At 39.1% G+C, this 14778-nt stretch overlaps 1 protein-coding gene across 1 annotated transcript; it reads left to right on the forward strand.

Moving 5' to 3' along the window:
• The first annotated feature begins 683 nt into the window (after positions 1-683).
• On the forward strand, positions 684-12142 carry LOC127442272 (poly [ADP-ribose] polymerase 2-like). The gene is made up of 18 exons (XM_051700157.1): positions 684-820; positions 1270-1343; positions 1583-1786; positions 1877-2038; positions 4039-4112; positions 4260-4310; positions 4406-4502; positions 4644-4719; positions 5252-5354; positions 5445-5598; positions 5764-5902; positions 6020-6083; positions 6326-6460; positions 6628-6755; positions 6986-7085; positions 7545-7643; positions 7744-7868; positions 11721-12142. The coding sequence occupies exons 1-18, from the start codon at positions 759-761 to the stop codon at positions 11749-11751; spliced, it is 1878 nt and encodes a 625-aa protein (XP_051556117.1). The 5' UTR covers positions 684-758; the 3' UTR covers positions 11752-12142.
• The last annotated feature ends 2636 nt before the right edge of the window (positions 12143-14778 follow it).

Raw genomic sequence — 14778 nt, forward strand, 5'->3', positions numbered from 1 at the left:
GTTAAATGTGAGCCAAAATCATCACAATTAAAAGAACCAAAGACTTAAACTACTTCAGTCTGTGTGCATTGAATTTATTTAATACACGAGTATCACAATTTGAGTTGAATTACTGAAATAAATGAACTTTTCCACAACATTCTAATTTATTGAGATGCACATGTATAAGTACCTCTTGTTCGTATGGCATTGAACGAATAAAATAATAATAAAAAAAATAAATAATAATAATAATAATAAAAATAAATAAATAAAAAAACATGATGTGATGTTTCGTTCTCTTCTTATATGTGAATATTCCCAACACTCTGACAGTGCGATCTCTGTATATGAATATGGGATTTTTATCATATTTCTGAAATATCTAAAATACGTGTCTTTATTAATCTAAAAATGGACGGAAAGACACGTCTTATTGGCGAAATTAAATAACAGTTACACTGAGTGTCATTTACATCATATTTATTTTCATTTTAAAGCAACAGAATTTAAATGATATCCACTTTATCAGCAACAGCGCATGAACGTGACTCTCGCGATATCTGCGTTGCGATATCCCGCGATATCTGCCTTTGATCTCGAAGGTCTGACAGCTGTTATTTCACTCCTCCCCAGATTGCAGTCGTCTACTCGCGTCTACTTTCAAAGCGAGGCTTTTGGCATCTCAAACGAGAATAATTATGTACTGGAGACGTCATTAAGTGATGACGTAAAAGAACCGGTTCAAGGAAACGAACTGTCCGAAAGAACTGGTTGGCATGAATCGGTCTTCCCATCACTACTGGAAACCAGTTGAGATGTGTTCGTTCCTAGACAACAGGTTCGCGTCATTACAATTTTGGCGCCATTGAAAACAAAGTGCATCTGCTATAAAGGAAATTATTGAACAATAGTGATCAGTCAAAACACATGCCCCTTGGCCAATGAGACAAAACTTATAAAGGAGGAGAAGATCTCAAGTTGGTGTTGATATCAGTCTTAAATCTCAGGTTTGTGATAATGTGTATCTTCGCTAGAGCGAAGTAAGCCACGTATATAGTCCGGCCTGAATTTCCTATAATTTTAGTTTTGACGCAATAGCATTTCCTGTTCATAAAAATATATCCGTGCAATTAAGGAAGTATATAGACTAGCGTCATATCGTGCATTTCATCATCTGTTGAATAACTGAGTGTATGTCATATTGATACATATATCATTAGTAACACAAACGGAAAACGTGACGTGATTTTAGGCGGTTTTTTTTTTTTTTTTTTTTTTTTTGTAAAGGATGCGACGAGCAAGGAGTTGCCGAGGCAAGTCTGAAGCGGAATCAGGCAGTGAAGCTTCTGTGGTGAAGACAGGTATACATTTCAGTGAACATGCCAGAACAACAAACATTTTTTCTCGTGTCATGCTTTGTAGCTTGACAAGCAGTCAAGCTACACAGACTGCCTTTCTCAACAAATAACCACATGCATAAGCACATCAAGTTGCTAAATTGTAATTTAATTGCTCTAATTTACACTTATTGTTGTATTTATTAGACTTTCATATGGAGCAAAACACTCTGCAGTTGCTTATGCAAGTCTTTGTTTTCCAGTTTGGCAGTGGAAGGGGGACAATGGTGAGTGGGAACCATACTCTTCAGCAGTCTGTGTCCAGTTGGATTCAGCAAAGCAGGCTGGTGAAAAGTCTGTGTCACTGGCAGATAGACCTGGTTATGAAGTGGATCTTGTGAAAATGACACAGATTAACAGTGTGACCAAGTATAAGCGGAAAATACGCCTTCAAAAAGTGAAGTCAGGTATGCCATGGTGTGTCACGGTTTGTTAGCAGCACTACATGACGTTATGGCTATAGTGAAAATTACAGCAGCTGATTTGTTGCATTGCAGATCAGAATGAAGGGGATGCTTTGAATGGTAATAATGGCACAGGTGTGGTTCAGGTTAAAGAAGAGGAAGAGGAGCAGCAGCCGGCCTCCGAGAAGAGACGCAATGAAGGGAGAAGTCAGAAGGCGAGCAAAGCCAAACCCATTGCCAAAGAGGAAAGTGAAGGTAATGCTTCCCTCTTATTAATATTAAAATAAAAGTTGACCCAAAAATGAAAATTCTCTCATCATTTATTCACCCTCAGGTCATCCCAGATGTGTATGACTTTCTTTCTACTGAAGAACACAAATGAAGATTTTTAGAAGAATATATCAGCTCTGTAGGTCCATACAATGCAAGTGAATGGTGACCAAAAAACTCTAAAAAGCACATAAAGGCAGCATAAATGTTATCCCTATGACTCCAGTGTTTAAATCCATGTCTTCTGAAGCTATCTGATCTGTTTTAAATAAGAACTGACCAAAATATAACTCAATATTCACTATAAATCTTGACATCTGCAGTCTCCTTGGCGATCATGATTTCAAGCTCGATTACACTTGCAAGCGCCATCTAGCACTTAGCGCGTGTGTCAAGCATTATGAAGTGTAATCGAACTTGAAATCATGATCCTGCCTAGAGACTGCAATGGCTAGATGTACAGTAAAAAAGGAGTTACATTTTGGTCTGTTCTCACCAAAAATCTTCATTTGTGTGCTTTAACAGGATGTTTAAAGAAACATAAATCTTATGTCTAAGTGTTTGGAATCAACAGCTTAAATTTTGTTCTTCTCTTGTATAAATACAGTTCAATGAGGAACTTTAGAGGAAGTGTCACTTTTTGCATGAAATTTATTGGAAAGACACTCACTGGCCACTTTATTAGGAACACCTGTACATCTACTTATTAATTCAATTATCTTACCAGCCAATTGTGTGGCAGCGGTGTAATGTATAAAATCATGCAGATACGGGTCAGGAGCTTCAGTTAATGTTCACATCAACAATCAGAATGTGAATCTCAAATGTGATCACAGTGATTTCGACCATGGCATGATTGTTGGTGCCAGATGGGCTAGTTTGAATATTTCTGTAACTGCTGATTTCCTGGGATTTTCACACACAACAGTCTCTAGAGACCAAGAGAATGGTGCGAAAAATAAAAAACATCTAGTGAGTGGCAGTTCTGTGGGCAAAAACGGCTTGTTAATGACAGAGGTCAGAGGAGAATGGCCAGACTGGTCCAAGCTGACAGGAAGGTGACAGTAACCCAAATAAACACACGTTACAACAGTGCTATGCAGAAAAGCATTTCTGAATGCACAACATGTTGAACCTTGAGGCAGATGGGCTACAACAGCAGAAGACTATGTTGGGTTCCACTTCTGTCATCCAAGACCAGAAAACTGAGGCTGCAGTGGGTCTACCATTTGTGTACCTCAGCAGAAATCCAGACTTGTCAGACCAGGCAATGTTTTTCCAATCATCTACTGTCCAGTTTTGGTGAGCCTGTGCACACTGCAGCCTCGGTTTCCTGTTCTAAGCTGACAGAAGTGGTACCCGGAGGGGTCTTTTGCTGCTGTAGCCCATCTGCCTCAATGTTCGACGAGTTGTATGTTCAGAAATGCTTTTCTGCATAGCACTGTTGTAACACATGTTTATTTGGGTTACTGTCACCTTCCTGTCAGCTTGGACCAGTCTGGCCATTCTCCTCTGACCTCTGTCATTAACAAGCCATTTTCGCCCACAGAACTGCCACTCGTTTTTTCCACACCATTCTCTTTACACTCTAGAGACTGTTGTGTGTGAAAATCCCAGGAGATCAGCAGTTACAGAAATACTCAAACCAGCCCGTCTGGCACCAACAATCATGCCACAGACAAAATCACTGAGATAAAATTTTTTTCCCCATTCTGATGGTTGATGTGAACATTAACTGAAGCTCCTGACCCATATCTGCATGATTTTATACATTACATTGCTGCCACACGATTGGCTGATTAGATAATCGCATGAATAAGTAGATGTACAGGTGTACCTAATAATAAAGTGGCTGGTGAGTGTATTTTAGCATGTTTTAGTATTGAGGAGACCACAGTGCGTTCACAGTGTTAGGAAAGTGACCAAAAGTTAACGTTTACTTTTGATCCAGTTGCTTATGGCCTTATATTTCTCACATGTTTAAGCAGAGGTTGTGAAGATGGTGGTGATGAAGGGGAAGGCCCCAGTTGACCCAGAATGCAAGGCTAAAATAGGAAAAGTAATTGTTTTAATTGTCTTACAAAATTATTGTAATTACAGTGTTTGGATGCTTTTGGTTTAATCGAATACATGTATACTCTCCAGTAAACCTAGTTTGGTTTAAAACATGCTTCTAATTCGATTTTCTCCCTTTTGTTATTCACAGGCCCACGTCTACAGCGAGGGGACTGATGTATATGATGTTCTGCTTAATCAGGTAAATAATGAGTATCTTCAGTCCATCAAGAGTTATAATATGCAGAACATGACAGTGTGATGTGTTTTTCCTTTGATTTCAACTCTCTATTACAGACTAATCTTCAGTTCAACAACAATAAATATTACCTGATCCAGCTCCTTCAGGATGACAGTGCAAAGGCCTACAGTGTGTGGATGAGGTGGGGGAGAGGTATGTGCTGAAGGGTGTGTTTGTCAGTCCTCTAAAATTATATAGAGACAGCTCAGACAAATTCCCAGGCTTAATACCAAGCTGAAACAAACACCTGGAGCTTAGTTAATCATCTTCCATATTCACTTTTTTCAACACCAGTGGGTAAAGTTGGACAGAACAGCTTGATTAGCTGTGGGGGGAATCTATCGCAGGCCAAAGACACCTTCAAGAAAAAGTATGTTAATCTTTTACCTGTATTTCATCATGCTTTTCTTTTTTTGGGGGGGGGTTTCCCCTTTTTCACCCAATTTGGAATGCCCAATTCCCAGTGCGCTTTTAAGTCCTCATGGTCATGTAGTGATTCACCTCAATCCGGGTGGCGGAGGATGAATTCCAGTTGCCTCCAGTTTGAGACCATCAACCCGTGCATCTTATCACGTGGCTTGTTGAGCGCGTTGCCACGGAGATATAGCGCGTGTGGAGGCTTCACGCCATACACCGCGGCAACCATGCTCAACTCACCACATGCCCCACTGTGAACGATCCACATTATAGTGACCACGAGGAGGTTACCCCATGTGACTCTACCCTCCCTAGCAACTGGGCCAATTTGGTTGCTTAGGAGACTTGGCTGGAGTCACTCAGCATGCCCTGGGATTTGAATAGTGAACTCCAGGGCCCCATTTCATCATGCTATTGATTAATGTATGTGAAGTATAAGTTGATATATGTCATGACAGAAAATTACAGATGCTGTTTATATGCAGGTTCTTTGACAAAACCAAGAATGAGTGGGAACATCGAGCAAATTTCGAGAAAGTTGCAGGAAAATATGACACGGTGTTTGTAGACTACAGCATTGAGGACAAGGTAAGAAGATTTCTCCTTGTTTTACTTTTAAAATCACATGATCCATTGCCTCTGTTTCATTTTTCCTTGTATGCATTTATAAACCTATAGGAGGAAGACGAGGCCAAGGTATCCTCTCTTCCCCACAAAAAGCCCTGCCAACTGAACAGCAAAGTTCAATCTCTCTTAGAGCTTATATGTGACCTGAAAGCCATGGAAGAGTGTGTGCTGGAGATGAAGTTTGACACCAAAAAAGCTCCACTAGGTCAGTGAGTGTGCATTTATGTTTCAAACTCGTGCATTCTTAGCAATGATGAATGCATGCAAATCAAAAAACAAAAATTAGTGTTTTTATTTATACAACAAATTGTAAATGAAACACAAGGACTGTGTAAATGGGAGATGTTGATATTATTTATTTTTCTTGAAGGAAAATTAACTGCAGAGCAAATTCGAGCCGGTTATGTCTCTCTGAAGAGAATTGAGGAGTGTTTGAAGAGGAAAGGTTGTAATAAGGAACTGCTGGATGCATGCAACCAGTTCTACACTTGGATCCCCCATGACTTTGGGTAAATTGACTCCATAGTTACATTTCATTTGACATAAAATCTGTATAATTTCCCTTTTTAAGTATTATTATTTTTAAGGAATTTTTGTCACTCCTGATCACTTAATTTAAATTTTAGGTTGCGGACACCCCCTGTCATACGATCAGAGGAGGAGATAAAGGAAAAGATTGCTTTGCTTGAGGTGTGACAGAGTGTAATCACTGCTTGCTTCATAGGCAATACACTACAGATTGGGTGTTGAATAGGGCTGTTTTTTTTGAGTGCTTTTTAACTGCATTCTCATTGTATCGGTCTGTGTTTTTGGTCAATTCCTGCAGACTTTTAAGTTTGTGCTCTCACACTTCAGACTGATAGTGATAATTGTGTGTGAAGTAAAGATATTTGCTCTTGTTTGATGTCTTTCACTCGGTTTCTGTCTCTTAGGCTCTGAGTGACATTCAGATTGCAGTGAAAATGGTTCAGTCCAGTGTTCAGAGCGATGAGCATCCGTTGGACAGACATTATCGCTCTCTAAAGTGTGGACTGCAGCCACTGGATTCTGACAGCAATGAATATAAGGTAAATACAAGACTTGTTACTTTTATGATTGAAGTATAATCCTAATCACTAAATCTTGGATGTTAACTACACACTAAGTAGCCTTAGCTTTTAAGTGCTTATTTATTATTTGCTTGCATTTTTGTCTTGATTACCCCAATTTTACATTCCTCCATGTCTCTGTGAAGATCATAGAGAAGTATCTTCAGTCTACTCATGCACCCACCCACACTGACTACACAATGACCATCCTGGACATCTTCGCTGTGGAGAGAGAGGGCGAGAAGGACAACTTCAATTCTCAGCTGGACAACCGGTACCAAACAACATTCTCATTTATGGTAGTTTTGTCAATTAGACAAAGCTGTGCTTTTTTAGCACTGTTGCACGCTGAAAATCACTATGTACTACGCCATATAAAAGGAACTGCCCAGCCACATCTTTGGTTCTGGTTTTAGTGTGTGTGTGTGTGTGGCTTTGTGTTATGTAAGTCTGTCTATGTATTACACATTATAGAAGTTGTTTTTATATATGTGTGAATAATAGGATGCTCTTGTGGCATGGCTCTCGTCTGTCTAATTGGGTGGGGATCTTGAATCAGGGGCTGCGAGTGGCCCCTCCAGAGGCTCCTGTAACTGGATACATGGTGAGAAGAAGATACATGCTATATCTCATATATGGCTAAATTAATAAAATGTCTAACATATTCTTTGTCTACATGTAAACCAGTAGAGCATTTGAGTGATCAAGATATATGAAGATAATGGAAAAAATATTTAATGATGTGCTTTTCTGTTTCCTGTTTAGGTTAGGAATCTCGTGCACTTTTTATTATGTACTCTTATTGCCTCTTTCTTTCAAGTAAAGTCAAGTACAAAACAATAATAATAAATGGCATGACCTAAAATGTCACAAGTGCGTGCCTTGTAGCAGACTCTATAGTCCTTCTGCAATGACTCTTGATAAGTTTTCCTCCCCCTGTAGTTTGGTAAGGGGATCTACTTTGCAGACATGTCCTCAAAAAGTGCCAATTACTGCTTTGCTAATCAGAGCAGCTCTATAGTCCTTCTGCAATGACTCTTGATAAGTTTTCCTCCCCCTGTAGTTTGGTAAGGGGATATACTTTGCAGACATGTCCTCAAAAAGTGCCAATTACTGCTTTGCTAATCAGAAGAACAACCAGGGACTCCTGCTACTGTGTGAGGTTGGTTTTTCCAGTGCAGTAAGATTGTGACCAAATTTAATTTCTAAACCTCAAAGATCTATTACCACTGCCAGACTTGCATACCGTTTTCCCTCTACAGGTTGCCCTTGGGGACAGTAATGAACTCTTGGATGTAGATTACAATGCTGCCAAACTACCTTCTGGGAAACATAGCACTAAAGGCCTAGGACAAACTGCACCTGACCCAAACAACAATGCTACATTGTGAGTATGCTTGTACATTTTATTGGTGTCTAGTTTTATGTAATTGAGTAACATGTTAAAGGGATAGTTCACCCCAAAATGAATATTCTGTTGTCATTTATGCACCTTCATGTTGTTACAACCTATATGGCTAACCTTCTTACATGGAACACCAAAAGGAGATGTCGGACAGAATTCTAAGCCTAGTGCACACCAGTGTTGTATTACTCGAGTCCAGGACTTGGACTCAAGTCCGACTAGAGTTGCGATATTGATGACTTTTGACTCGTCTCAGACTTTAACACTAATGACTTAGACTTGGACTCGAGCATTGGGTGCATTCTGACTTGGAAGAGAGGACTCGTTACAACTGTTAACTTTTGCATTCTGCCCTTTTATGGCTTGAGATCACATGCATGTCCTGCTATGCACCTGTTGCGCGAGCACGAATCTTTGTGCTCACACGTGGATTTCTTTTGCTTTCACTCAAAACTGGACGTGCACTCAAATCTCCCTGCTCTTGTTCAGAGAGTGCGTGTGCCACTCAAAACATGTCATGTGTACTCAGATCTATTATAATGCAAAATAACTCTGCCTCTGTTTATTCACACAAATATTCTGCCTCTGTAGACATGGTATAGTGGAAGAATACCGGAGTTTGATCAACTCGCCATTTGGTCGGTGGTGCATAATACATGGTTAAAGTTGTACTGTAAGAATGATATTCTGATGCTCACTGACAGTGTAAAAGAACACGTTGGACTCAAGTCCTCTCAAAACTTTCACCTCAGTAGAAAACTTACCTGCACAAGTTTGTCTAGAACGCATAAAGGATTTTTCAGAATCTCTGTGGCAGCACATACAGTTGAAGTCAGAAGTTTACAGACACTTGAAGTTGAAGGTTGAAATCATTAACTCATTTTGTAACCACTTCACAGATTTCATATTAGCAAACTATAGTTTTGGCAAGTCATTTAGGACATCTACTTGTTCTTGACCCGAGTAATTTTTCCAACAATTGTTTACAGACAGATGATTTAACTTTTAATTGACTATATCACAATTCCAGTGGGTCAGAAGTTTACATTCACTAAGTTAACTGTGCTTTTAAGCAGCTTGGAAAATTCCAGAAAATGATGTAAAGCCTTTAGGAATTAGCTTCTGATAGGCTAATTGGAGTCAATTGGAGGTGTACCTGTGATGTATTTTAAGGCCTACCTTCAAACTCAGTGCCTCTTTGCTTGATATCATGGGAAAATCAAAAGAAATCATCCAAGACCACAAAAACATTATGAACCTCCAATGCCTGAAGTTACCACGTTCATCTGTACAAACAAAAGTACGCAAGTATAAACACCATGGGACCACGTAGCCATCATACCGCTCAGGAAGGAGACGCATTCTGTCTCCTAGACATGAACATATTTTGGTGCGAAAAGTGCAAATCATCCCAGAACAACAGCAAAGGACCTTGAAGATGCTGTAGGAAACAGGTAGACAAGTATCTATATCTACAGTAAAACGAGTCCTATATTGACATAACCTGAAAGGCTGCTCAGCAAGTAAGAAGCCACTGCTCCAAAACCGCCATAAAAAGCCAGACTACAGTTTGCAAGTGCACATGGGGACAAAGATCTTACTTTTTGGAGAAATGTCCTCTGGTCTGATGAAACAAAAATTAAACTGTTTGGCCATAATGACCATCGTTATTTTTGGAGGAAAAAGAGTGAAGCTTGCAAGCTGAAGAACACCATACCAACCATGAAGGATGGGGGTGGCAGCATCATGTTATGGGGGTGCTTTGCTGCAGGAGGGACTGGTGCACTTCACAAAATAGATGGCATCATGAGGAAGGAAAATTATGTGGATATATTGAAGCAACATCTCAAGACATCAAGTTAAAGCTCGGTCACAAATGGGTCTTCCAAATGGACAATGACCACAAGCATACCTCCAAAGTTGTGGCAAAATGGCTTAAGGACAACAAAGTCAAGGTATTGGAGTGGCCATCACAAAGCCCTGACCTCAATCTGATAAAAAATGTGTGGTCAGAACTGAAAAAGCATGTGCGAGCATGGGCAAAATGGGCCAAAATTCCAGCAACTTATTGTGAAAAGCTTGTGGAAGGCTACCCAAAACGTTTGACCCAAGTTAAACAATTTAAAGGCAATGCTACCAAATGCTAATAAAAGCTGAAATAAATCATTCTCTCTACTATTATTATGACATTTCAGAAGAAATTAAAATAGTGATCCTAACTGACCTAAGACAGGGAATGTTTTCTACAATTAAATGTCAGGAATTGTGAAAAACTGAGTTTAAATGTAATTGGCTAAGGTGTATGTAAACTTCTGACATCTAATTTTTTATTTCCTTGATTATTGTATAGGCCTATATACAACATTGTGATAGAATTGTATTAAGTTCTCAAGTAATTATTCAAGACAAAGAAACATTTAGTACCAAAATAAGAACAAAGAAACAAATGAAGGAAACTGCTTGAAGTTTCTAAAAGCAATATCAAACATTCAAGTAACATTAAGAAAAGAAAAAACCTACAGAGATGGTATTGTTATTGTTTGTATGGTTTCTTGTACTACACTTTGAAAGGCTGAATGTGTGCGTGTGTGCCAATAAACTTAATATAGCAACAGAATTGTTTTGTTTTTTTTTTGCTTATTTTATGACATAGACAAGGACTCGTATGCAGTTATTGGCAACTCGACTTGGATGACTCGGACACAATATTGGTGACTTGGAATTTGACTCGGACTTGAGCAGTGAGGACTTGGACTCGGCTCGATCTAGTGACTTGATTACAACACTGGTGCACACTAGGCGACACAAGCTGGTCTCCTTTGTTGTTTTGAGTTGGCAACTGGTCTGTTTTTGCAAACAGCAGTGGAGCGCTGCCTAATAAAACGAGTTTAAACTTTGATGGTTACGTGCGGATTTAAAGGGAAATTACCGTCCAAACGGAAATTTTTATAAAGCAAAGGTATGGACATGCACGAGAATTTCACAAAATTCTTCAGTGTGTCTGATATCAACATGCAGGGACACAGATATGAGAGGCACGCTCATTAAAATGCACAAATTATGACTTAAGACATGATAGACCTTACAGATTAATTTTCTGTAAAGCTGCTTTGAAACAATGCGTTGTGAAAAGCACTATACAAATAAAAATGACTTGACATGATTAGAAGCTCAGTTACAGGTACTGCACTAAAATAATTCTGCCCTAAACGCCATGTTTGCTTGCAGTTAAGAGAAACTGTGTGGCAGTTTTAGCACTTTATTATCATTCAGTAATACACTACAATAATACAATACATCAGCAATAATTGATGTATGTCCTCATGAAATTAAAGACTCTCCCATTGAAATCCAAATGCAAGTGGACAAAAGAGACGACCAGGTGTAACGGTGATGCTTGTACACTTCTGAACGGATCATCCAAAACGCATCTTAATAGCAGGTGAGCACTGGGCCTCAGTTGGGGAAGAATGGTCGTGTAATTGATACACCCAGTCTGCGATCAGTAGTGTGCACATTAAAACGACAGGGTGCAGACTGTTAGTCGTATAATGTGTGCTTGGCTTTAGTCTCAGTCACCATGCTCTTTAAGTGCTTATTTTTTCCATACATTGAAAGTGAATGGTAACTTAGTCTGCCAGTCTCAAACATTCTACCTAACATCTCCTTTTGCATTTCACTGAAGAAAGTCAGTCATACTGGTTTTAAATGAAACATGCGTGAGTAAATGAAGACAGAATTTTCTTTTTTGTGTGTAAACTGTCCCTTTAATGCAGTAAACTGAATAACTAAGAACACCCTGATCCTCTAATTATTTTGTCTTTTGTCTCTCAGGGATGGTGTAACAGCATGGGGCCATGTGTAAAGACTAGGGTGGGACAGAAAGGTGGCTACTCCCTCCTTTATAACGAGTACATTGTTTATAAGCCTGCCCAGACACACATGAGATTCCTCCTCAGAGTTCAGTTTAACTTTCCATCACTGTGGTGAGGCAGACGGTATTCTTTACATTTAGCACACTGACAGTCTAATAAATAATGGCCTGTTGTGGAGGACCTAACCTTTAGTAACGCACAGATCATCCATGAAGGGGAATAAAAACTGAAGAATGTTTTACAAGAAGATATACAAATTGTTCTGCTGTTGTCTGTTTGAATGACAATTAAAGCTATCTGAATTGGATAATTTCCTTTAACATGAGAGGAATATTGCTGTAATATCTATGTAACACAATTTGTGTTCCTGGGTAGTAAATGTTATTTCCTAATTGCTTATGCCTCAAAAGTATAGAAAATGGCTATTATTCCCCACAAACTTTGCTTTTGTGACCAGGACAGTGATATTTTGAAATGTACCTATTTCCAATGAGAAAACGGGCAAATTTGTGTCTTTTTGTTCACATAAAGTCAGAAAAAAACAACATATGAATCCAAATGAACATGTATTTATACTAAAGTATTACAAAAATGACTACAAAAGATTTAGAAGTTTGCAGTTTTTCGAGATTTACGATTATACTGTAAATCACTTTTATGAATAAGCCCCCAAATGTAGCCTCCCATCATGTTCTCGTTATACTGTCCTTGGTAGCGGCGTTCAAAATCTAGTATATCCTGATGGAAGCGCTCGCCTTGCTCCTCCAAGTACGCTCCCATGTTCTCTTGAATTGATCAAGATGAGCATCATGGACTTTGAGGGACATCCCACAGCCCATTGTGCCTTAGTTCTTCACCAGTGTCTCAATCAGCTCCACATAGTTTTTGGCCTTGTGATTGCCCAGGAAGCCCCGAACCACTGCGACAAAGCTGTTCCAAGCAGCTTTCTCCTTAATAGTGAGCTTCTTGGGGAATTCATTGCACTCCAGGATCTTCTTTATCTGTGGTCCGACGAAGACACCGGCTTTGACCTTTGCCTCAGACAGCTTAGGGAAGAAGTCTTGAAGGTACTGGAAGGCTGCCAACTCCTTATCTAGAGCTCTGACAAATTGTTTCTTAAGGCCCAATTTGATATGCAGTGGTTGCATCAGCACCTTCTGGGGGTCCACCAGTGGCTCCCACTTGACGTTGTTCCAACCCACAGAGAACTCGGTCCGCTGTGGCCAGTCCCACCTGTGGTAGTGCACCTTGGTGTCCCTGATGTCCCAAAGGCAAAGATAGCAGGGAAACTGCCATGGAGACCCATCAGGAATGCCACCATTTTGAAGTCTCCTATGACCTCCCAGCCATACTCATCATACTTCAAGGCGTCCAGCAAGGTCTTGATGCTGTTGTAATCCTCTTTGAGGTGCACCAAGTGAGCCAGGGGAAGAGATGGGTACTTGTTACCATTATGGAGCAGCACGGCTTTGAGGCTCCTGGATGAGCTGTCAATGAAGAGGCGTCACTCATTCTGGTTACAGGCGATTCCGATTGCCTCGAACAGACTGGTCACATTGTGGCAGAAGCAGAGCCCATCTTGACAGGTGAAGAAGCTGGAAAAAGTTTGGTGATGCTTCCTCTGATCTGCGACTTGCACACTTTCATCCAACAAGTTCCACTGCTTGAGCCTAGATGTCAAAAGCTCGGCGTTGGACTTGGTGAGACCAAGATCTCCAATCAAGTCATTGAGGTCTTTTTGGTTGGGGTAGTATGGGTTTCTTTCCTCAGCTCCACCTCTGAAATCCCTCAAAGTCCAAATCCTTGATGATCATCTTGATAAATTCAAGGAGAACATAAGAGTGTACTTGGAGGAGCAAGGTGAGTGCTTCCATCAGGATATACTGGACTTTGAACGCCGCTACCAAGGACAGTATAACGAGAACATGATGGGAGGCTACATTTGGGGGCTGATTCATGAAAATGATTTACAGTATAATCGTAAATCTCGAAAAACTACCCCGCTTCTAAATCTTTTGTAGTCATTTTTGTATTACTTATAAATCCAAATGAACATATATTTAATGTTGTTTTTTTTTCAGACTGTATGTGAACGAAAAGACACAAATTCGCCCGTTTTCTCATTGAAAATAGGTCAATTTCAAAATATCACTGTCCTGGTCACAAAAGCAAAGTTTGTGGGGAATAATAGCCATTTTCTATACTTTTGAGGCATAAGCAATTAGGAAATAACACTTACTACCCAGGAACCAAAAAATAATAATTTGTTACACAGTGTTATTAATCAATTGTTATGTATTATATTTTCTGTTTGTATACTGTGTTATAAAGATGTATTTGCTTTTGGTGACATTTCTTTTTGTGAGTGGAATCAATAAAATATTTCTGTAAAGTTCGTTATCATTAGTTAATGCTTTAGGTGTCATAAACTAACATTGAACAATATACAGTATATTTGACAGCATTTATTAATCTTTGTTAATGCTTAATTTATAAAAATACAATTGTTCATTGTTAGTTCATAGTGCATTAACTAATGTTAACATACTGTACACAACATTTGATTTTAAAAATATATTACTATATCTTAAAATTAACATAAACCAAGATCAATAAATGCTCAAAGTATTGTTCATTCTTAGTTCATGTTTATTAATGTTGTTAACAAATGGAATCGTAAAGTGTTAATATTTCTTTAAAAAATAAATTAATAATAATAATAATAATTCCTTAACCAGGAAACTGGAAGGCTGGAAAATGACTAGAATGACTGGAAAATGCATTGGTCAAAATGGTGGGAATGGGTATAAATATAGCAAAGTTTATTATGATTTCATTTAAGCATAACTGAGGAGCAATATGGTTACATTATTTGCATGAGGAGAAAGATGAATTAATTATTCAGTCATTATCAATAAGGTCAGTGTGTTTATCATTATAGATATGCTCTATGTCATGCAATGTGTGCAGATTTTAAGTACCATGTACTGTATATGTTCCAGTATGTATGCATGGGT

The sequence above is a fragment of the Myxocyprinus asiaticus genome, chromosome 6 (assembly GCF_019703515.2).
Source record: "Myxocyprinus asiaticus isolate MX2 ecotype Aquarium Trade chromosome 6, UBuf_Myxa_2, whole genome shotgun sequence".
NCBI classification, from domain to species: Eukaryota; Metazoa; Chordata; class Actinopteri; order Cypriniformes; family Catostomidae; genus Myxocyprinus; species Myxocyprinus asiaticus.

Excerpts from the sequence above, each read along its gene's own strand:
- LOC127442272 (XM_051700157.1), top strand. The coding sequence starts at position 759 with ATGAATCGGTCTTCCCATCACTACTGGAAACCAGTTGAGATGTGTTCG. Across the intron at positions 5,903-6,019 it reads TGGATCCCCCATGACTTTGG|GTTGCGGACACCCCCTGTCA; the intron begins GTAAATTGACTC and ends TTTAAATTTTAG. Across the intron at positions 6,461-6,627 it reads CTGACAGCAATGAATATAAG|ATCATAGAGAAGTATCTTCA; the intron begins GTAAATACAAGA and ends GTCTCTGTGAAG.